This window comes from Thunnus albacares, chromosome 11 (genome assembly GCF_914725855.1).
Source record: "Thunnus albacares chromosome 11, fThuAlb1.1, whole genome shotgun sequence".
In the NCBI taxonomy this organism is placed as follows: Eukaryota; Metazoa; Chordata; class Actinopteri; order Scombriformes; family Scombridae; genus Thunnus; species Thunnus albacares.
This window is the reverse complement of record NC_058116.1, coordinates 28620827-28645591: the sequence shown is the minus strand read 5'-3', so window position 1 is coordinate 28645591 and position 24765 is coordinate 28620827. Positions and strand designations below refer to the sequence as shown.

At 40.3% G+C, this 24765-nt stretch overlaps 1 protein-coding gene and 1 non-coding gene across 18 annotated transcripts in view; one reads left to right on the top strand and one right to left on the bottom strand.

Annotated features, from left to right (window-relative positions):
- The window catches only part of clasp1a (cytoplasmic linker associated protein 1a), a 94737-nt gene that overhangs the window by 52303 nt on the left and 17669 nt on the right, over positions 1-24765 (bottom strand). For all 17 annotated transcript variants that reach the window (XM_044365319.1, XM_044365315.1, XM_044365318.1 and 14 more), the window contains exons 3-8: positions 9096-9174; positions 8198-8301; positions 6942-7033; positions 6606-6681; positions 5658-5755; positions 3497-3567 (exon numbers count right to left, since the gene is read on the bottom strand). In XM_044365319.1, the coding sequence (XP_044221254.1) occupies positions 3497-3567; positions 5658-5755; positions 6606-6681; positions 6942-7033; positions 8198-8301; positions 9096-9174 (520 nt within the window). The remainder of the gene's footprint in view (positions 1-3496; positions 3568-5657; positions 5756-6605; positions 6682-6941; positions 7034-8197; positions 8302-9095; positions 9175-24765) is intronic.
- LOC122993014 lies at positions 9573-9699 on the top strand. The gene has a single exon (XR_006406278.1). It is a non-coding gene; the product is annotated as a U4atac minor spliceosomal RNA (small nuclear RNA).

Sequence of the window (24765 nt, the reverse complement as noted above, 5' to 3'; positions counted from 1 at the left end):
CTTATCTCCCTGTTTTCTCCTCTTGTTCTCTCAGGCATCTCTTGCTGGGACCCATCCTGGGACCGCTCTGCTTCCCTGGCTGTCGGTGCCATTTCCTGAGGTTCTGGATCCGGTTTTCCATCCTGCAGGAGTTCAGCCTCACTTCATGTCTCTCTCTCTCTCTCTGAGTGTTTTATCTTTCTCTCTCTCTCCTGTGTGAATAATATCTTTTCTTGTCTCTTCTCCTGTGTATGTAAATGGTGCGATGTGAATCTCTCCTGTGTGCATGCGTAGTCTCTCCTCCTCCCAGGTCGGTCTCCATGGTGACGAAAGTCACGTGGCTCAGGTGCTATTCTGTTCTGGTGGCACCTGGAAGCTGCTGCTCTGCGTCCTCTTCATCACATTCTTCATGTATTTATTATAAATCCATTATAATTTTGTTATCCTGTTCAATGCTGTATTCTATAATTTGTAATATTGTGTTCACACAACATCTGCTGCACATCTGTCCGTCCTGGGAGAGGGATCCTCCTCTGTTGCTCTTCTAGAGGTTTCTTCCCTTTTTTCCCCTCTGTTAAAGGGTTTTTTTAGGGAGTTTGTCCTGGCTATACAAATAAAATTGACTTGACTTGGCTTGACTTCACTTAACAGCATAATCCCTCCTTCACCAGTACTCATATGTCTCTACTGTACACTGTCAAACTTTAGCACAGTTAATCTGAAGGCCTGTTTAACAGCGCAGCTCATTGTCTCTGTCCACATTAACACCAGACGTTCTTCTCAGCTCTGAGGCAAATGGATTCAAATTAAAACGAGTCGTCATCTGCTGTCGTAAAGTCAATTTGAGTGCCGCTGAGAGGCCTGTGAGGAGCCAAGTGGCTGATCATGATGAATAGATGAATATGATGTCAGACTGTTTAATAACTGCTGGAATGAGTCATGTTTGTATGCTCATCTTTCCAAATAAACAATAAATAAACAATAAACAGCAACTCTGCACAGGACAAAATGAAAACAAGCAGAGATTACTGACAGCGACTAAACAGCAAAAACATCCATCTTTATTCATTAGGACTCATCTTCGACAACATTTTAATTTTTTCTAAAAATGTTGCCTGATGAGAGTCGGTTCTTATGTACTACACAGTAAAACAGGATTTCTCAGAAATAATAGTCAATAGCATGAAATAAAGCATGATTAACAAACTTTTATGTCTTATACAATCTATAAGACAATATTGGATTTGTGTTGTAAGACTTTCTGCTTTACTCGGATTATGTAAAAAAAAAAAAAGAATTCTTTGAACCCGAAGCTTTTTCAATCCCTTTATTTACTGGATTTTACCAGTCACAACATGTCTTTGCCTGACATGCCATATAATATTATTGCCTTCTGAATAAGGTAGTAGAGTTATACTCTACATGTTTTAAAACAGCTTTTATTTATTTTTATTTTATGCAATTTGAAATAGTTTTGTGTTTTTTTGCCTGGATGTCCACAAGGAAACAGATACAAGATCATTTAAAGGATGTTGTCACTGTTATTCTTTTGACTTTTATTAGGGATGATACAGTTAAGTTTTGGAACTGCTGTTCCCATAATGCCTTTGGGGATAAAAGCAGGAGGTAACGTTGCCATGGAGTCAGTGTGAGACTCACCTGAGCTCCGTCTCTTTAGCCGATATTCGTTAACATTCTGGAAAATGCCAGATGCATCATGTAGTCATGCTGAATGAACTAATAGTAGTTATGAATGTACAGACAACTGTCACTGGATTACTTGACACTGAAGAAAACTCAAAAAGGAAAGATCTGGAGTTACGAGGAGCAACTTTTTATGAATTGATTTTAAAGCAGACTGATGGAAATTTATTTGAGATATTTATAGCTGTGAAAAGTGCAAGCCAGGCTGAACCTTACAGGATGTGTATCATGTCTTTGTGTTCAGGTTTGACAGAATTAAGGCTTTGAGAAGAGGGAAAGGCTTAAAGGGGAACTCCAGTTATTTAGTTGTGAACTTGCATCAAAGTTGGAGGACGATCGGTGCAGCAGAGGTCAAGATATTCCAACTTTAAACCTCTAATAGGAGTCCAAAAAATGCTGGATCCTACAATTCCCATAATGCAATCTGACAGCATCTTTTGTTAGACCCTTCCTGCCTGGTGAATACCCACGTTTTTTTTTTTTAGGGTTTTTCTCTTTTCTTAAGAAAGCTCCCGTAGAGAGAAAACATTATGTATATTTCTTCACAAAGTTAACTAACCTTCATGTGTAAAATCTGCGGCGTGTTCAGGTCTGCTGTAAATCAAAGTATGATACTAAAATAAGCTACGGATAAAAATAGCAGGGAGCTGCGTGACAGGTTTTTTTTTTTTTTTTAACGGAGGTGCAGTATGAGCCAGCAGAAAAATCCTATTTACATAAAAACTCAATTCAGCTGAAATTAGCTAGTGTATTGGTTTGGTTCAGTTCAAAACTTCATCCTCAGCTGTGACACATTATGATCAGATGACTGAGTATTTGGGAGCCTCCAGTGCACAGACATTTAACATCTGTCAGCTTTACCGTCCCTGAACAGCAAGCTGACCTGTGTCACAGTTGTGTTTCTCTATGTTGTGCATGAACGGCGTGATTAATTAAGTTGTCTTGGATGTTGAAATCCATATGAGAATTGTTGTGGAGTGGTAGCCGGCAGGGGAAGTTGCAGATTGTCTTTAACTGCTGAGTCCTGTCTAACTGTTTTCTCTTGGCCTCAGTGGATAAGTAAGTGGATATAGAAACATAGATCTATCCTATGTTGCCGTTTTATTATTTTGTCTCTTCAGTTTTGTCTATTTTAAACACACTCCTACAGATTAGAGCGACGCTACTGACAGTCTTGTTTTGGTCTCTGGCTCCGCAGAGGGAAATTTGAAAGCTACAGTGGATGCCCACCTCCTGTGGAGAAAACTCATCCCCTCTAGCCCCAGGCCGTCCGTCTGGCCCGCAACCCCCCTCCTTTCTTCCTAAACATAGCAATACACACACGCACACACACACACACACACACATACGCAAGATGGAAAATACAGTCTTAAAGGAGCTGACATACCCAGATGGAGCGTGAGGGGAAAAACGAGTGAGTGCTGGCAGAGAGACGAACAAATGTCTGGATGAAGAAGGCTATGTACATCATGTCATACTGTGAGTACAAAAGCCCTGATATTCACAGTAAATCTGTCCATCCTCATCTCTTTTTCCCCACTGAGCTGGATGTTAGTGAAAAGGAAAACAACAAAAACTAGTAACTAGTCTGAGCACTGAGGTTATAAAAACATTCTTACAACCTCTTTCCTATCCTAATATATGACTTCAGACCAACAGCAATGCTCTTGTTGATGAATATATGTCAAATATCATAAATCAACAGGCCATCTGGATGCCACATAAGAAACAAAAGGTGATAGTTGAAGTCAGAAGCAAACAGAAGCTGGAGCAGAGAGTTGAACTAATAATGTCACATAGGAGGAATACTGACCTGAGCCAGAGGATGAGATCATGTTCCCCGATCTTTGGACTTCATCGAATTTGCTGAAGATTACATTCAACCTATAAGAGGAAACAGGGGACAAGAAATAATCAGAAAAAAGTGTGAGAAATATGGAGAGAAGGTACACAATAAGAGAATAAAAAAGGAAAGGGAAGTAAAACCAAAGTGACAGGCGATAGTAGCAGAGAGTGACGGGTAGCAAGAAGGACTCTGGACCGGCGTGATTTCTGAGGTGAGAAGTTCTCCATCTGCTCGGTGTAGCAGAGATGGCAAAGACCAAAACTGCCACACTGAGAGGCCAGAGAGAGAGAGAGAGAGAGAGAGGCGATGGTGGAACGCAGAGACATATGGTCCAGTGTCAAAAAGGACAGAGATGACACAAAAGAACAAGGAAAAGGTCTGGAAATGTTGAGATGTGATTAAAAAAGAGACAGCTTGTCCAGACGGTTTTGAAATCCTGGCAGCCTGTACAAAGTAATCAACCTTCAAACCACGGAGATGACTTATAGATCAGGTTTAGATCACCTCTGCTCAGGTGTTCTGTCATGAGCCTCAGTCAAATATATCAAATAAAGAGCATTAAACCTTAGAAACCCTATACTCATAGAACACTGTACACACCCTGACTCTATCTAGACAACTTTAAAAGATACAAATATTAACTATTACATTATAAAACTAGATTTGTTATATGGTTAGTCACTCAGTTATTTTCAAAGCAAAGATCTTGATGCATTTACACACTGTGGGCTGAGTTTTATAAATGTTTTGGAGGCATAACTGAGTCTGAATCATCTGCTAAAGAGAAATCCTTTCAACGACAGCAAATTGATCACCGTTTGAGCTCTAAAATTTTGCAGGAGTCCAAAATGAAATTACAGTTTTATTGTTGTCCAGGCAAGCTGAGGTACTGAGATAATGTGGATGACATGAAAAGGTGAAACAGAAACACCATCAGCTCAGTAACTATTTCTGATCTTAGCTGAGAAGACAGCTGCTGTGATTTCATGGACCACTTTTCGTTTCTTCAGAATGTAATGCATGTTAAGTAAAATTATAGGATGATGTGGCTTTTTCAAATGCTCCACTATAAGAAAAAAAATCACAAAAAACTGAACTAAACTAAAGAAATGTAGCCCTCCTATGAACATAAAGAAGCAAATGTGGATCTAAACATAGACTCTGTGATTAGCACCACTGTTTATATGATGTGTTGATCTGCACACAACACCAGTACACACCAGTAATCCTACATGAAGAACTGCGTGTGTTAAAGGTCCGACATGATGGCATTAAATTACACGAAGAGACAGATGAAGGTTGAACAGCATAAAGAGATCTAAAGCTGTGTCCCAACTCTATAGTACATACTAACTGTATACAGTATATATTACATACTAAACTTTCCAGCGTACAAGAAATCAACATATTTAACTGTTTTATAGTGACAGGAAATAACACATGCTCAGTTAAAGGCAAACAAACTGCAACTTGAGAGGGACAATGCCAATTAAATTTAACAGAACTGATGTTAGCATTCATAACTTATTTTACTGTGATGTTTTTACTGTTTCTACTTTGCTATTATTATGTTTGTCTACCTTTGTTTTCTGATTGTGCTGTGTTAAAGAGGAACTTCTGTTACTATGTGACAGACAGACTCTTGAATCTTCAAGAGTGGCAGTAAAATGTTTCCACAAACAAAACAACAAAAAAAATCACTGGTTATATTTTGTGTTCCTGGAGCTAGTTTAAATGTTTTGCAGCAGTGAGCATTTCCTTTGTGTGTTGCTCACACTGACTGTTACTTGCTTAATATACTTTCATTTTGTCACTTTTCCACTGTGAACACACTACCACTGCAAACCCTGTAATTAGTGTGTAATGTGGTTTTGGGAGCAGCTATCATGTTCTGAAGCTGCACTACCGTTATTCTACCACAAGGGGGCGAACCATGTATAGAGTGTCTTTGTGTCTGAACATGGAAGGAAATCTTCCTCTCATCACTCTAACAGCACCTCTACGCTGGTGTGTGTTTGTGTGTAGTACAAGTTAGTGGAAAATGGGGCAAAAACAAAGCAGCAGAAGGGAATGAAAGGGGAGGGGGAGGGGAGTGTGGCGACAGGTTGGCAGCGTCCTGATGTCGTACCGTGACTGTGGCAGGCCCTTCTTGCTGAGATCCATCCTCACCCTCTCACCCACGTGTCTGTAGATCTCCACCAAGCAGCTCATAGCTCCGTCACGTACCTGACGACCACAGTACAACATCAAATCATTTCCAGCTGAACTAAATCTTGGTTTCTCTTGGAATGTTTTTTTTATTTTCACTGACTCATTTAGCAGCTTTCTGTTTTATCTTTTCCATAAGATTTATCGAGCGTGGCCCTTTAATCCAACTGTTTGACGTGTACCAGTCCTCCTGTGATTCATGAAGCAAACATTTTCACTCATACAGCTTTCACTGCATCGAGCATCAATCTCTCGTGGCAAATTACTGTCCTGAATCTGTGTTACTATATTCTGCCACCAGGGGGAGGATCATAGAGAGAGCATCATAGTCTGCTGCTTCTTTGTGTCTGAGCATTGAAAGGAAAATTACCTCTCACCAGATACACTGAAGCACTCCCACATATTCAATTTACAGAGATAAGACAGCAAACAAATCCTCACAGCTGAGAGGTTTTAATCAGATTTTACTTGATAAGTGTTTTCAATGATGGTCAAAATTATCTTTGATTAATCTATCCGTCTATTATTCCACTGAAACGACGTAAACAAGAGAACTATCCTCGTCAAAAGCTGACAATGTTGGATGCAGGAAAAGGGACTGAGATTAATGTTTTGTTGTTGTTTTTATATTATGTTAGAAGGCGTATGAGCAATATAATGCATTTATTATTTATACAGGCTGACTGTTATGTGACCTAATTGACTTTTGCTAGGATAATTCCTGGCTGGCACCCCAGAGAAAAAAATGAATAAATAAAAGTTTCCCAGTCGAGTCATCACAAACTGTAATATTATTCCATCAAAATCATGTAATTCCAGAAAATTTACAACTACTTTGAGGTCTTTAAAAAAGCATGACTAGGCATACCTGACTTGTGGGATCCCCCAAGAGGTTACATATGTGGGGGACAATTTTATTGAGGGTCAGGCCTTGTGCTCCATACCTAGACGACAAGAATTAAAGTAAATCAGCCAAATGAAGAGACACATGAAGAGATAAGAGTTGTAAAATACTAATATGCTGAAAAACCCATCAAATGATTATATCAAAATTAAAACAAATTACAGTTTTGTCCATAGCTGATGATGAAATTGTACACAAAACACTGTAGGAACAGTTCAGTTATATGCAAATAAGTCTTTTCTCCAATATTAACCACTGCAACCAGTATAACTGCAAATGTGGGGCAAGCAGCAAGCTCACGTGTTCAGTGTGGCGATGAGGCAAAGGCACACTCCTTCTCTGGTCCTGTTGTTCTTATGTTTGAAGCCTCCCAGTATCCTGTCCCACACGTACTGCAACAACACACAAAATTAATATAAAAACATGAGCTTTATTGTTGTTATGATGGATTATTGCGACATACAGTATACAAGAGGTAAGTGACACCAGCCAGTTTGTCTACCAGCTACTTAACTTAGTAAATCCATACAATCCAAATTACTTTCATTATACCTTGCATTAACCCTAACCCTAACTCTAACTCTAATTCTAACCCTAAACCCCTAACCTCTAACCCTAACCCCTAACCCTAACTCTAACTCTAACCCTAACACTAACTCTAACCCTAATTCTAACCCTAAACCCTAACTCTAACCCTACACCCTAACTCTGACTCTAACCCCAACCCTAACTCTAATTCTAACCCTAAACCCTAACCCTAACTCTAATTCTAACCCTAAACCCTAATCCTAACTCTAATTCTAACCCTAAACCTTAACCTCTAACCCTAACCCCTAACCCTAAACCCTAACTCTGACTCTAACCCCTAACCCTAACTCTGATTCTAACCCTAACACTAACTCTAACCCTTACCCCTGACCCCTAACCCTAACTCTGACTCTAACCCTAACCCCTAGCCCTAACCCCTAGCCCTAACCCTTAACCCTAATCCCTAAACCTAACCCCCTAACCCTAAACCCCTAACTCTAACCCTAACCCTAACCCCTAGCCCTAACCCTAAACCCCTAACCCTAAATCCCTAACCCTAAACCCCTAACCATAACCCTAACCCTAAATTACCATAAAATAGGTACTCGAAAAAGAATATGTTGTTCAAAAGTAGTAGAAATTATTAGTTTAGTTCAAATTTGATCCCTTTGTTGAGACCCCTCGCGCATAAATAAAAAACTGAATATCAGCTACTGAGACTGAGGAAGCTGAGTTCAGTATCAAAGGTCTGAAAGCAAAATAAATGACAACAGCTTCTGAGCCACAAATATAATTGAATATGTGAGGCTGATTTTGAACAAGGACTGTGTATTCATGGCTATTCTGGAGAACAAGGGTTGTTATTAGAGCACACAGAAAGAAAATTGCACCAGATGGAAATGATTCTTCGTTAGAATTAATTCAGGCTGTGTGCTGAAATCCTGAACTCATGGAAAGAAAAAAAAAACTTACCTTATTCAGAACGAGCATATTTCTGTGTGTGTGTGTGTGTGTGTGTGTGTTAATACCTGCGGTGTGGCAGCTTGTTCCATGATCTTTAGCAGCAGGGTTTGGTCTTGTTCTCGTACTTGGTCTTTGGCATCTCCCAATCGATCGATAAGGCTGGGCAGAACTGAGGGGACGAGAACAGAAGGAGACACTTAAGTATCCTTTCAAAACAGTGGGAGCAACTTAAAAGAAGAAAAAGAGACATTCAGATGGCGTTGGGTGTTAAATCAAGGCCAGATATGTGTATTGGTTTTTGTTAACGCCACTAGATTTTGTTTTGTCAAAGTACTTTTATAGATATGTTACAAAAAACAATCTATATGTAAATCATTTCTGTATTTAACCTTTGGGCAGCCGTGCTTTCAGGCTTCCACAAAAACATGGGTAGTATCAGAGGAAGAATCTGAATTGTAAAGTGATTTATTCTTATTCTAACTGAGAATCAATGAGGCAAAGAGGTAAGAATGGTCATCAATCAGGAAGGTGATAGTGAGGTGAGAACGAGAGAAAGCTAACACAGGACAAAAGGTTGATTAGTTTGATTCAGTTATTCAAATGTAGATATCACTGAGAGTCATGAGCCAAACACAGCAATGCCAGCTGACACAGGATCGCATTGATAATCCAAAACCCAACCCAAAAATAATAGCGTTCTTAACAGTTTATTTCAACAGGAAAGCTAATGAGACTGCACAAAAGAAAGGAGAATGAATAACTGCCAACAAAACATGATGTGGTGTCAGTGATCCTGTAAAAAATGTTTTATAGGATCCAATTTTTATTTTATTACAATAGCTGAATCATTGGAATAAACAAAAGGGCAAGTAAACTATCATGAAAGTGATGGTGAGGGTTAGAAATATATCAGACAAGAGGTTTTATAAGTTACAGTCATGTTATATATCACAATAGTCTTACCTGTTCCCACCTGGGCCCTGAATCGCTCCTGTAACCTTGTCACTAAGGCAGATAAGAGGTCCAAGCCGAGCAGAGCCACCTAGTGGAGACAGAAAATATATATAAATATATATTTAAATGTTTATTTTAAAATAACATTTCAGCAAAACAAACCACATTAATCTTCTCACAATTGCTGCACATAACTGATAATTACAAATAAACATAATAATCATGGCTACAACTCTGGACACGCCCAGGAAGAAGATTTGAATTCAAAATGTTGCTGCAAAGGATCATGGGTAAACAGAACATTTATGCTTTTTAAGCTTCTGCTGCGCTTCTGAATGACACCGTCCTCCTGCAACCTTCACAGCATTATATGATAACACCTTTAGGACTGAAGTAACACATAAAAAAAACATTTGCATTCCTGCACCATGACTGAAAACCCTCTGACCAAACACTGATATAAATGCACAGGCCACACCCACATTATCTTTCCTTGTCATGGGGTGAGAGAGCTGCTCAATGAACGTGTAGTGAGAGTAGCCCTGCTAGCACCATAACAACACTTATGCATCACCTGAACTTCTGTTCAGAATACGGTGCAATTTTTGGAAACTCTTAAAACTGTAAAAAATAAAAGAAAGGGGGATAATATGACTGAATATAGAGAATCAAATGCTGCTATCTTGTGGCAGCACAGCAGCATGACAAGAGATCTGTGCTAAAACAATACAGTAACAGCATGTACAAGACTGATCTTTATAGGCAGCATGGTAAATTTCTACTCATTTTGATTTTATGCCATAACAAAAGCCCTTATCAAACCTTTTAACGATGCCAATTAAACATGTCAGTCTCATGTCTGAATAAGCATCTGGGTCGCTTCTTACGAGGTCGGAGCTGTCACGTTACCACATCACTTTCAACAGCACAAGTCTGAATTGAATGCTGTCCGATTAACGCGAAGGGCTGCGACAGCTTGATGTAAAAACATGCAGAGAGAAACGAACGTCTTGTGTTGCCTTCTAACATCAGTGTAAATGTAAGATCTCAATCATTATCTCTTATTGAAGCTGGTTTAATAAACTAGGAAACACTGAAAGAGTTAATTCTGAGGCGTTGAGGAGATTGAACTTCTCATATCAGATCAGTAGGAGAGTAGAGACTTAATGTCTTGTCATTTAATGCTTGTGCATGTCAGACTTCATAAAACAGGCAGCAGAAATCACTCTCTAATAACATTAAATGATGAAATTGACAGCAGCGGTGGATCCTGTGGATTTACTGTGAGGAGCAGGGGAAAGTGTCCATTAATTAAAGCTTCTACAGTCAAATAAATACACTGATCTCTCTCTTTCACCAGGTTCCAAATATCATGTGAGCATTAGCGTCTCTTTCTGTAAATGTCCTGTCATGCCCGAACGAAGGCGTAAGACATATTAATGGAAAAGTCGTCCATGTCTGCATGATAAAAAGCCAACACTTTAGAAAAAAGGGGCTACATTTTCTCACTTTTCCAAATCTCTTGCTGCCACTGGAGGAGCAGGTAGTGTGTGTCCCAGCAGGCAGAGGGCCCGGTGTCTACAGGCCTAATCCTCAGATCAGTCCCTTTGTTCTCTGACTGTGGGGGGGGGGAATTACAGTAATTAGACTGATGACAGGGCCCAAACAAAGACTCGATGAGAGCTCTAAGAGGGATCAGCTGAGTTTAACAATGGTGTAAATCTCAAAAAAAAAAAAAAAAAAACTCCACTTGTCAGTTTGTCAAATCTAGGTTCAGCCTCTCTTGGGAAAGGTCGACGCAGGAGGTCTTCCTAACGTTTCTTAGAGCGACAGCTAGAGGTAAACGCGGTTCTCTCTTTGAACTGGGGAAGTTGAGTCACAAAGGGACCGTGGTAACAACTGCACCCTGTGTTTGAGTGGTGAAGAATTTGAGGTCAACGTCGGAAAAGACTAGAGAATAACAGCACAGTCCAGAGCAGATGAGGACAGACAGATGGCTAACTCTCTCTTATAGTCATCCTCATCCGGACCCCCCAAAATACACACACACACACACACACACACACACACACACACACACATACACATACACACAACCCCCCTCAAGGCTCGGCACCCAAATCTCATGACCATCATCCCTTCCCAATTCCCAAATCCTCCTGCCCAACACGCTTAGTCCTCATCTCTACTCCCCCCCCCTCTTATCTAGTTTGGTCAGCTACAGCAGAGATTGTGTATTTGCATCAGCAGATACAGAATATTAAAAAAGGGGGGACGTATTCTGCACATTTCCAGGTCTATATTTATATTCTGGGGCTCTACTGGAATACCTTTGCATGATTTACAGTTAACTCAGAACTCCTTATTTATCTTATACTGGCTCTTTCTTTCAGTTCAGGCTGTTTTAGTTTAGACTACGTCCACGCTAACACGTTTCCATTGTAAAACGGTGTTTTAAAACCAAAATAATCTCCGTCCACACGAGCGTTTTAGCACCGTTTCAGACGCCTGAAAACACATAACGCGTGACGGTTCACATACGCTGGGAATGCACGTGCCGCCGCTGTAAACAGGAAGTAGATTATCTACTCTGCGGTTGGTTGCAGAAAACACTACGGAGGAAGAACAGCAATGACAGAAATTAAGAGACAGAGATTTCTTTGCTCGGACCGACGACGAGGTGAAACTGTTACTGAAATGGGGCTGTCGAGGCAGCGGGAAACACAGAACGGGAGTCGTCATGTGATAGGGGCGTGACGACCTATCAGGGAAGGACACGTTGTCACTGATAAGACCCAATCAGGAAGCGACGTGGGTGTCTGCGTCATTGTTTTTAAAAGCCTCGGTTGAGGAACAACCAGCGAGGCATCATCTCAGGATCTCTGATAGAGCAGTGGATTACAGTTAGTAATAATCAATAATCAAAGATCCAAACACTGATGATCAAAACCATCAATGAAATCTTACTGGAGTGATATGATCTCTGTAGAAAAAAGGTTTTCTTGCTTGACTGACTGACGAGCTAGAGAAAAGTAAACACAATGATCATCATATGATATCACACAGTAACATTATCTCACTAAAGGTCATCTCAGTCTCTTATCTAATCAGAAATCAATCAATCAATCTAACACTAACAACACACACGTTTCAATCTTGAAACTTTACTGTGTTCAGACACATTCAGGCAGGTCGTCTCCTGCTTCTCACTGTAGCTGTTGGCTGTGTTTGCACTGATTATGTAATTTAAATATTCAGCTCCAGTTGGGCAACTGCAGTTTTTTTTTTTCTGTGTGTATTTTTGTTTTTTTTTTAAGAGTCAGCAGAAGCATTATCCAAGTTGGAAATTTATATAAATATATATTGTTGCCACGTTACATCTTCACACCTCTGACACTTTGCTTCTTTATGTTGCAGCTTTCTACTGAAAAAAGATTTGACAACCTGCTGCTTCTTGTCTCTTTGTGGCTTCATGACAAGTTGATTTTTTGGTAAATTTGCCTGTTGTTGGTAATTTAGAGTATCTGATGCCTTTGGCTGCCGACCAAGTATCATACTTAACGGTTATATTACTGCTGAAGGTTGTGTTTATGTCGTGAATGGCTGAATAGGAAAGGAAAGGTCAATTCTCCAACCTTGCATACAGCAAACAAATCATTATTATATTAACAGATCTGACCAGATTAATGGATTTTAGGAACATGCAGAAGGACTGCTTATTCCAGAAATGTGTGTAGTGGGTTTAGATTTCCCGCTAACATCTATTGCAGTTCACTAAAAACACATGTGCCCGTTCGTCCTGAGAACTACTGGGCCACAGCCTGTTCCTCCATCTGTCTGTGATGTGGAGGAGCCTTTAAATTAAATCAAGGATTTCTCTCTCTCGTCTTCTTCCCTTCACTAGCGAGCCTGTCATCTCATTACCAGTGGAAACACTACACACACACACACACACACACACACACACACACACACACACACACACACACACACACACACACACACACACACACACACACTGACACACACACACACAGACTGACACACACGAAGAGAAAAGCAGACACAAGTGCAGAAACACACATAGACACACGCACATACAGAAACATGTTGCCATCTTTGCAGTGATTTCCTCTTAGTCAAGAGAACAGCTGGGTATGCTGTCCTTTTCCACAGGGAGTGGAGCTAGACACATACACACACACACACACACACACAGACACACACACACACACACACACGCAGCCGTCTCAAGCCCCAGTAGTAGCCTAAATACAAAAAAAAAGCCTCCGTTTCTCAAATTAAGCTTGCAAAAAGATAAACAAAACTGTTTAGATGTTTACACAGAACAAAGTGTGTGAGACAACTCTTCCAAAATGAGCTCATGAAACACAAACACAGAAAGCTGCAGTTTTCTGCTGTCTGCCTTGTTATTATGCAGCATACCTGACTCTCTCTCTCTCTCTCTCTCTCTTACTGCTTTCTGCTGCACAGTACAGCCTCCTGGATTCAGACGTCTCAGTCATGTGCATGAACCTAGACTTTGTCTGGACTATGGACTGAATCTGTAGTCCATAGAACAGCTAAGTTTCAGCTGCATTTTTAAGCTTTTCAAAGTGCTAGCTAGCATTAGCTGCAGTATTCAGCTTGCACCTCAGCATTGCACCTTTTCCTGCTGAATGTTTCGTGGTAGCTTGTTCACCGAGCCACCGCACGAGACATGTGTCCATGCATGTAAATAAGAAGGAAGCGTTAGCTAGAAAGCTAATATGCTCCTGCGGCTCACAGGCTGCCTCTTTTGTGCTCGTCACAGGCTGCTGACGAGCTTTGTTTCTGTCACAGCAGTGAACGGTGACTCTTAATGCTTTATGCAAATACAGTTTACAATGACATGTTCTGATTGCTTGTATGTAAATAATGCATCTGTCCAGGAAGATAAAGTGACTGGTATATGCACAGCACCTTCATAAGACTAGAGGTTAGAGATTAGGGCTGCAACTAACCATTATTTTCATTATCGGTTAATCTGTCTATTATTTCGTTGATTCATTGATTAGTCCTTTAGTCCATAAAATGTGTGAAAATGTCATCAGTGTTTCCTAGAGTCCAGTGTGACGTCTTCAAATGTCTTGTTTTGTCCACAACCCAAAGATTCAGTTTTAATGTCATAGAAGACTAAAAAAAAAACAGAAAATATTCACAGAATTTGGATTAGTTGCAGCCTTACATAAGACCAATAACTTTAAAACATACATTTCTACCTATTGATTTTTCATAACAATACATTTACAGAACAGATTAACCTGCTGTGGCAGAAACAAAAACACTGAAGCTCATTTCTGTGCAACTATTTGCCAAAGTATCATCTTAGTTAACATTTATTTGAAGGTATAAAAAGTAATCAAACACATTTTTTGCTTGCAACTCCGGTGTCACAGTCACCCAGAGTCATCGAGCAGCTGCGTGACTATTTGGAGTTTATTACCTCGCTCAAGAATAGGCTCATAAAGAGTCTCGGTATGTTTCAACACTAACTGACTGTGGGTGTCTGGTGATTTAATGATACCTGTAGAGCTGAGCGACCAGACACAGTCAGCTAGCGTGTGGATCTGAATAGTCGGGCAGATTTGAGGGTGAAAAGGCTTTTTAAATCAAACCTTTGTGTTTCTCTTTTTACCACACTGATGTCATTTTTTCATTAACAATAATACTTCCACCTGGCTAATCCAACAGACCAGAGGATTATTATTGTCTGGAATTAACATTTCCAAAACAGTGCTCAGAGGAAGACTGAACCCATCGGTGAAGTTTGCAAGTGATGCAATATAAAAAGAAAATACAGCACATTGAAAATCTGTCCAGCAACACTGCTGTTATACTATCCCACAAATGCATACTGGGAGCTCCCCAGTTCAGCTGCAGCCTTATTCTAGTTAGGCTGCGCACATCCAAACAATTCCTAGCACGCACTGGATCCTCTAACTAGTAATGAGATGAGTAATTATATCGTTATGCCAGCGTTTGGAGACAGTAGCAGCAGTGTTATCATATTCCTAAGCTGTGATTATTCAGCAGTGACCACACAGTGACTCAGCTCCAGTTAGCTGAGCTCAGGACCTCAGGCACGGTGGCAACGAGATGGTGGAATGTACAGTAAACTGTCATTATGAGGAAAGGCCCCACAGCGCTAACACAGAGCACACTTTAAGACCACAGATACATGCGGAGATTAATATAGCGCACACACACACACAGACACACATTTAGGAGATACACACAAATACACACATCGCTGTTCCGGTTCACTTCCTCCATAGACGACGCTTCACGCTTGACTTGCAGCAGCGAAAACACTGAAATGGGAGAATCCTCCTCCAGACATACTGCTACTGATACTGATGCATGTCTCCCTCTCACTGCTGTTCAACTTTAAATGTACATATTTATTTATTTCTGAGCTTCATGTAGTGAAGAACTGCTCCAGTGCTCTTTGTTTTCTCCGAGTGTGTGGAAGTCTACTGGAGGGATGAACACCATTCATCCAAAACATAACACAGTGGTCCAAAATCTTCCATGTGCTATATGTTCAGTTGACTGTTTGTTGTTTAAATCGTATAGCTTAGTAACCGTAACTTGACTCTGCAGGTCTGTGAAGCTTTGGATTTCTCCACATCTTTAAGTGGATGTAGTAACAGCAGTTAGTTAGAGTCCAAAACCAAAAACACAAGACTGGAAAAAGTAAGGAATGAATTTAATAGTGTGTGTTCATTTCATTATAAAGTGCAAACTGTACCTGCTGCATGCTACTCTGGAGGGCTTGATAGGCCTGGTAACAGTAACTAAGGGAGCGGGGCTTAACAAAGGATCAATAGGGTTGAAATCTGGACTGAGTTGCACCAGTCGTTAAGTACGTTAAGTGTTTCCTAAGTTCTTCTTAGTAACTACTAGCTAGTTTCAAATTGCTAATTTACTCAATCAGGTTGAACCATTAAAAGTTAAGAAATTCTTAACTGGTAAACACTTTAGTAATGTGTAAATTGGTTGCTAGGAAACATCTGTCCAATAAGTAGCAACCAACTATGTAAACAGAAAGTAACTGTAGCATCACACAAACAGATTTAGTGTAGTGAAACATAAAATAAACGTATCTTTTTGTGAATTTAGGAGTGACGTTGTCTTATTATATACATAACTGAAGAAATATGTGTTTTAGAATTAGAAGTATTCAGTTTACAGTGAGAGGGAAATATCTGATTATGCTAAGCTAACTGATGTTATTTGGTCATTTAGTCTAATGTTATTGCCATAACTCTAATCTAAACAGGTCAGATATCAGCAAGCTAACGATAGTTTAGTTCATTCAGCTAGCTTACTCAGCAGTTAGCCCTGGCAGTTAGCAGCTATAAATATTTAGTAACAACTAATCTCTACGTGAGAAACACTTAATGTGGTGCAACCATGGATGTATTAAAATAACTGTATACCACACCACCACTCAGCCTTGCTGCCAATTTTTCCCAGTGAATCCATGATGTCATCCCAGTGTTACGTCTATGAATCAAGCGGGAACTTGCGGGCGGATCCAGCGAAAGAAACACTACTGCACATATTCAGCCGGCCGCATGACCCAGAAGCTCATGCGCCAGACGAGCAATTTTCACTCGACTGAATAGGCGCCATCTTTGAGCCCGGTATCCAGTTCTTATAACACATCCATGAGTGCAACCGGTTTTAATTAAATGATGCGTAAATCTCCACTTAGTAAACACTTAAGTTACAACCAGGCCAAGTTAGAACTTGCAGAACAGCTGGTGCAACCCTCTGCTGGTGACTTTGAAGCCCCGAGCAAATAATTCACGTCATCTTCAAGCTCATCAAACCAGCCGATGAACACATGAGGCCCTGCGTGAGCGTTTGAATTCCACGTATCTCCATTTCCTTTAATTTGTCATCCATAAATATCATCTACATATCCCATAAACACATCCTAACATCTGCCAGTGGAGTGATGGAGGATTGCCTCTGCAGCTTTTATGTGTTAACAAATCGACTCTGGAATAGAGGGCGGCTGTGGTATGCTGGATGTGACACACTTGTTAATGGACTATTAAATATAGTTTCAATAAAACTGTACGATTTGATATTTCACAAATTCTAAATTTACTCTGTAGTCTCCGGGTGTTATACTGACGCAAATGTGTCTAAGCTCCAAACGGCTGCACACAAAAATCTAACCCAAACCCTACATAAGTATAGACTTCAACAAAGTCTCTCCTGACGCCTGAACACAACACAGAGGAGAGGAGTGTTGCTCAGACTGTATAATGGTTTGACGAGAACACTCACATGCATGTACACGCAGTTCAACACACACACACACACACACATCATGTGCAGTCCCGGCCCTATCATTAGCTCCATCTGATAACAGTAGTAAACAAATACCTCTGCTACGGCAAATAGCTGTTTCTCAACAGAGGAGGACAAGTAGAGCACAGAAGAGAAGGAGGAGGAGGAGGAGGAGGTGAGAAGACAGATGAGGAGACAGATAGGAGGAAAGGAATAGGTGTAGACTTAGAAAGAGAAAGGATTTACAAAAGAGAGAAGGGAAGAGAGAGGATGGATGAAGATTAGGAGGAATATGTGATATGAATGGTAGAAGTAGATGATGCAGCATTAGTCAGCATGAGCCTCTTCAAGCTAATTGATGATCCTCGTTGCGTTTTGATAACGACAATGACAATCATGACAATCTTACGAGCCTGCGATTTAATTTTTGGAAAAACAAAAAGAGGAAAAACTTGGTTTACGAGAAAGCTGGAAGACTTGCTGGCATTGTTAAAATGGATCAGTGGTAACCTGTGTGTAGTAATACTTCCTGTTAGAGTCCAAGCTGAGAAAACAGACAGTAAATTTTAGTTATGCTCTACTTAAAACTTTTAAACAGAGAGAAAAAAAAGCAGATGATGTCAGTTCAGATGGAGACACGGTAACTGTTCACAGACAAAGTTATGACAGCAATTTAGATGTTTATAGTTCAAATGAGCTTTATGGCAGAAAGCTCACATTATCTTGCTAGGTAAATGTAAAATTTAGAAACAGACTAATGTCTGGTGTTAATTTCCTACCATGTTGTCTTTTTTTCATTTTCAGATACAGCAGCTTTTTTCTCTGAATGTGTCTCTTAAGGATAGGTTCACAATTTTTCAAACAGCAGTCAGGTTCCCATATAAACAGTGAAAGAGGTTTTCCTTGTTGTAATCATTCCTCCTGTTTATACTCTTCAAATGCACTTCCAAAGTAAGTGATCTACAGTGTGTCCACACAGTCATTTAGTGCAAAAATACATTAAAGTTTATCTGAATATCTTATATGAGGCTTCAGCAGTCTGAGTTAGTCATATCAAGTGGATATCTGACACATTTACAGTCTTTTTAGCATCAAATTCCCTCTTTGCGTTTCCTCGGATAGTGTTTCCCTGTTGAGCTGTAATGTTGAAAGATATCTACTTGATTTGACTCATTTGGACGCTGAAGCTTCATATTAGCTTCAGATAAACTTTTAAATACAATTTTTGCACAGAAGGAGGACTGTGGATTTTGTCCCCCATCATCCATTATAAGTGCATAATGAAGGGATCTTCTAATGGTCAGTATGAACAGGAGGAATGATTACAGCAAGAAAAAACCTATTTTAATGTTCATTTGGGCTCCTGACTGTTGTTTTAAGACAGAATTGAAAAATAGTGAACTTGTCCTTTAAAGAAGCAGTTGAACTTCACAGCACTCACCTGCTTCTATTTACAAAATTTCTCTTCATGCAGCATGTGCTCACTCTAGCCTATATTATTAGCATCAGATCCTTGTAAACAAAGCTGAATCCAGTCATAACTGTAAAACTCTGGAGAGATCTTCTAGTTACAGTAGCTGTAGCAACACCAGCCTCTGTTTTTCTTCCTCTGCGACTAAAAACACTGATTTAAGTATCTCTTTATTTTTCAGTCTGGGTGCAGTCGACTCCAGCAGTGTCCTAGAGGTAGAGATGTGGCCTATCAGACGCCAACCACGGGACGGGCCGTGACGCTAGCCGAGGTGCTCATGAGTCCCCGTTTGCCACGGGCAGATGACTATAAACAGCAGCAGCAGCAGCAAACGAGGCATCAACTGACCACGCTCAAGAAAAAAAAAAAAAAAAAAAAAAAAAAAAACTGACAAAAGATGAGATGCAGTACCGACTATTATAGGTGAAACAACTATAATCTAAACCCGGTTGGACAGGTCAGCATTTACACGTTTGTTGATGAAAGTGTTATACAAATGCTGTGGTGACCTTTGAGCACACACACACACATTGATGTTGAATGTAGGGAACAGAGAGAGAGAGGCTGGGTCACAGCGGACACTGTGACCGCTTTTCACTACATGCATTTCTCTGTCACTTTCTCTCACACACACATAAATAAGCACCAGTACAAACACACACACACACACACACACACACACACACACTTGAAAACAAACAAACAACTGGACATAGAGGCAGAGAGACAGCTGACTCAGGATGTCACAGTGAGACTGCTTACGCACAACAACAACAACACACACAACTGGGAGGGTGGTAGTTTGTTCAGGACTGTTAAAGGTCACAGAGAAGAACAGATTACCAGTTATTTACTGGGACAAGAGGGGGATGCTGGTGGGTACTGTTTCTTTTTTTCTGTGGTATTTCTGCAAATCGAGGCTGGGTCAAATAACATCTGCAAATGTCTCAGATGTGAGACTAACCACATCAACACTATGGCATTGATATAAAGTCTATTATGGCCAATTAAACATCAAATATCACTTCAAATATGATGTATGTGGTGTAATTTGCTTGGTATTTATCTCAAAATCATATTGTGTTGTTATGATCTTATCATGTTATTGTTCTACAGATGTATGTTGTGATGGATTCTGAGTTGAACTGTATCTAAACTTTTTGTTTTACATGTAACAGTGAAACTCAGTTCATAACTTGCAGCATCAGTTTGATTATTTTATGTTTAATCCTGGATATTGTAACTGTATCGTGATATCAGAGCTGCAATTATTAGTTGATTAATCACTTAGTCGAGCAAAAGAAAATTAACTGGCAACAACTCGGATGATCGGTTAATTGTTTCAGTCGTTTTTCAAGCAAAAATCTGACAATTTGCTGTTTTTTCTTTGTCTTATGTGAAAGTTCATTGACTAATTTAAAGGACAGGTTCACATTTTTTCATATCTGTCTTAAAACAACAGTCAGGTGCCCATATGAACTCTTGCTGTAATCATTCATCCTGCTCATACTGACCATTAGAAGATTCCTTCATAATGCACTTACAATATAAGTGATGGGGGACAAAATCCACAGTCCTTGTTTTGAGGACAAATGTATTAAATAAAGTGGATATCTTCCACAGCTGCAGTCTTTTTAGTAAAAAAGTTACGTCTTTGTGTCTTGACTAGGGGTGTTACAGTTCAGTACGATTTCAGTACAGCAGAAAACAAAAGAAAACATATTTGGTCTTTCATTTTGAAAAATGTAAACATCCAACAACGGCTCATTGGCCAAAACTATTACTGAAACAATTTAGTCGTGCTGCGGTGAAAAAGAAAAACAACCTTTCTGTTTGTTGTAAGAAGTAAAGACTCCTGCTGACAGCTGCTTTATTCTGATTTATGGTCTAACTGTATATAAAGTAGTTCAAACTAGCTCCACCTCCAGCAGCTGCTCTAACACTGATGCTTCAGTATTAATAATCTGATGATGTCATCTATAATAACATATCAGTCAGAGGGACCAAACCGCGACTTTTACTGCAATACTTGAACTACATTTTTCTCTCTCAGAGCTGGTTCTTAAGTCGTGCAGTCACGTATAGCTTTATTCTCTTAACATATCCAGCTGCTATTCAGTCTAATCATGTCTCTACCAGCTGCTCACAACCCTACACTCCTTGTTACGGAGGCTAAAAGTGTCCTTACGATGATCCTTCTTCCTCATCGATTCATCGGCGTGTAGGTTACCCCGCTTTATACGGCTCACACTGGATACTAGACTGAGTGTTTTACTTTTGAGAAGCGAATCCAAACTAATCAAGAACAAAGACGGTATTTATTATAAGGGAGTGTTGTGACAGTAGTCTTGCAGGAGTCATGTGTACGGCTGCCTGGAGGGAAAACCCCAAAGGAGGAAATACTCTACCTGTGTTAACTGCATCTAAGAAATCATAGCGACTATTGTGTTTAAAATGAGGTGAGGTGTGGTTAAGTCACCTTAGATGAACTAAATCAATGTTTCAGATTCAGATGTTACAGAATAGGGCTGCTAGTTTACATGCTCTGTAAGGTACAAAGATTTTTTTTTTTTAAATATTCATAAGGAAAGCAATCACACAACAACAAATACCAATGAAACTAAGCTTCATATCTTCAAGGTGATATCTCATAACGTCAGCAAACAGCCAGCAAAAGCTACTTGTGTTGTCTGGGGATAAAGAGCAGAGAAAGAAGCGAGGAAGTCAGACTACAGAGTTTAACCATGAGCATCTCGAACAAAAGGCCTCCGTCTCCCCAAATAACCTCACTCGCTCCTTTTCCCTACCGCTCTGATGCACCAGAGAGGAGCTTGTGAGCAGCATATCAGAAGCATGTTGATGTTTGAGTCTGATGTAAGAAACTAGAGATTGAAACTGAATTATTTCTTTGTTTTTTTTTTTATTCACATGCATACCGTTTGTCATCACATGAAATCCAATACGGCTGCAGTATAAATAACAACACCGAAGGACACGTAACTGATATAGTAGCATCAATTATAAATGACAGATTTATGGTAATTGTAGTCCATGTTTTTCCATGCATGCAGCACTTTTTCATTTTAGTGTGAATGTTGCAATCCTGTCTCTTTAGTTAGCATCCTAGCTACTATGCTAACTGCTACTTTATGTGTGTCAAATACAAATGAATGTATATAAAGAATAAATACTTCCTCGCAGCACATGTCTCTGTAATATGAAGGCAGTCGGGACGTTTCTGTATTGTACACAGTCTCTTGTCAATGACGCAGCACATTTCACAATGCTCACTTAGGTCCATGACGGAGCACATTACAGCACAATCCACTCAGTGGCTTCCTTCTCTGGCTCTGCTGGCTCTGCAGAACAAACAACCCCACTGATAACATGATACGGGTGTTAGTGCCCCAACGGGCTGACATGGAAAATGACATGGACGACTGACTGACTGGGCGAAAATGTGCCTTAGAATTTAAAGAGTATAACCCGAAGAGCGTTATACGCAGTGTTACGGTGCTGTTGTCTCATCACACATTCCTCTGAGGGTGCACAGCAGGATGCAGCACCCTCGAGCAGCGGGTGTCACTCAAGCACACGTTATTGACTGATATACAAACATGTGACTTTGCATTTACAGTTAAGACAACAAAGATTATTTTTATTATCAGTTCTAAACACAACATGAACGTCTCAACTGTCTGAGTAACTCATGACCAGAGGGGAGGGGCACTTAAGTCCTCACTAACAGCTTCTTGTTGTTGATGAAAGTGTGTCAGTCGTGGTTTTCTGTCGTCCGTCTCATGAGCGTCTGACAAACTGACACACTTCTATTTGAATCAATCACAGCTGTCTACACAGGCCGCGTATCGGCTCGTGTTTCGCTCGACCTGAAGATGCGCATAAACACAGAGCAGTGTTTCCTCCTCCTGCATGCTTTAAACAGCGGAGCGGTTGAACGCCACTGCTGAAATTTCACACTCGATACAGAATAATCACAGTGAACACACAAACCACGTGAACTTTGCCCTCTTCGAGCAACTGACTGGTGAGGAAACACTTCAGTGACGGATCTAAAGGTGTAATTCTGATGTTAATCTTCTGATTGTCAACAACGAGAAGATAAAACGACGTGTTCTGACATCTGATAAGCCTTCAAACTCATTTATCTGGCATTCCTGGGCCGTATTTAATCATCTCACTGGCACCCGGAGCAAAACACCACACCCTCGTCTTTTAAGTCAACCCGTCTGGCCTCTTTGTTGACTCCACACCAGACCCTTGTATGCTGGTCCACTACCAAGAATGTCAGTCCAGTCTAGCAGGTAGGAGGCAGATCACAGAAGTGGACGAGTCATTGTTGACTGTCAACTTCATCGCTCAGGGAGATCTGGCAGAGCAGTACTGGATTGGCAGGCCAGACCAGGACTGGGTGCTGCTGCACCACTCATGATGTAATCCAGTCGCTTGAGGAGAGTCTGCAGCGTTATCTGCCGTACAGGACGACGCCACGTGCCTGACTGCAACACAAAAGGAGCCACAACAGAGTGAGAGGAGAGAGCTACGGTGACGACATCGGTGTCTGGACTGAGAGATAGACGGGGTAGCGGGAGGAGGTTCTCCTGTAGAAATCTGGAGTACCAGGCTGTGAAGATACAGATATTCCACCCCTCTATAAATATTTGCTATTAAATGAATAAGGAGCAATCAGTTTTCTAAGCCGATATAATATATCACCTTCACCCGAGAGAGATTTACAATCTAAAGGGAGTGATGCAGCACGGTTCAGGCAGAGCTGAGAGGTAACAGAGTTCATATGAAGACAGACAGAGAGACAGAGGAAGCATTTATGTTGCTCAGGAGTAAAGAGTTTTCTTCTGGAAGTCTGCACAGATCACTAAAGAACATACAGTAAAAGAGACTATAACGCTCCTTTATTCTGGTCACAATGCCTTCACACAGAAAGAGGCATGTTAAACGCTTTGATCACACACACAGACGCTCAGCTGATCGGCGCCTATAGCTTCTTCTCTTCGACACATACCGTTCACACTTACACACTGAACGACACATCCGAGACGAGAGTAAAAGGTCTCTATTCTCACAGCTGTAATGTGCTGCGACTTCCTCCTGAAGGGAGAGGGACTCGGTCCAAATAAGGCGGGACAACTTAGATAATATGACCACCTCTTTCAGACGTGCGGTCCTTTAGGTTCATCTGACGGTGATTCAACGTGTCGTCTCATGTCTGAAGAAGTGCCAGAGTCACGTCGGCGGTCTCGCTGGGTCAGACTTCAACACTCTAAACTGAATGCAAACAGAGTCTAACAAACAAAGATATATAATCATATATATCCTGAATCGATCCACCTCCCTCATCTTCAGAAACTCTCCTATGTATGTGGAGGAGAAAAGTGCAGTAATAGCTGCAAAATATATTAAATCTAGTCATAATCTGAGAGAAACAAGCTCTGTAGTAAATGTTTCTGTGTGATCACATCTGTAAAAATGCCTTTTATTATATTGTATTTAATATTATATTTACATATTATTGTATAATTATTATCACCTGTCAATGTTTATCATTTTCTGCTTTGACAATGTAGGTTTCTGCTCTGTCATGCCAATAAAGCTTATTTGAATTTATTTTTGCTCAGAAAATGACTAAACAACTATCAAAATAATTACCAATAATATTCTGTCAATCAACTAATCATTTATTATTGCAGCTCTGCAGCAGCACGAGCTGAAACATGCAGAAACATCACATCTAACATCACCGTAATAAACGTTTTATGTCAATCATCATCTCTTATTACGCACAAAGAAAATACAATTAGATTAATGAACTAGAAAACACTG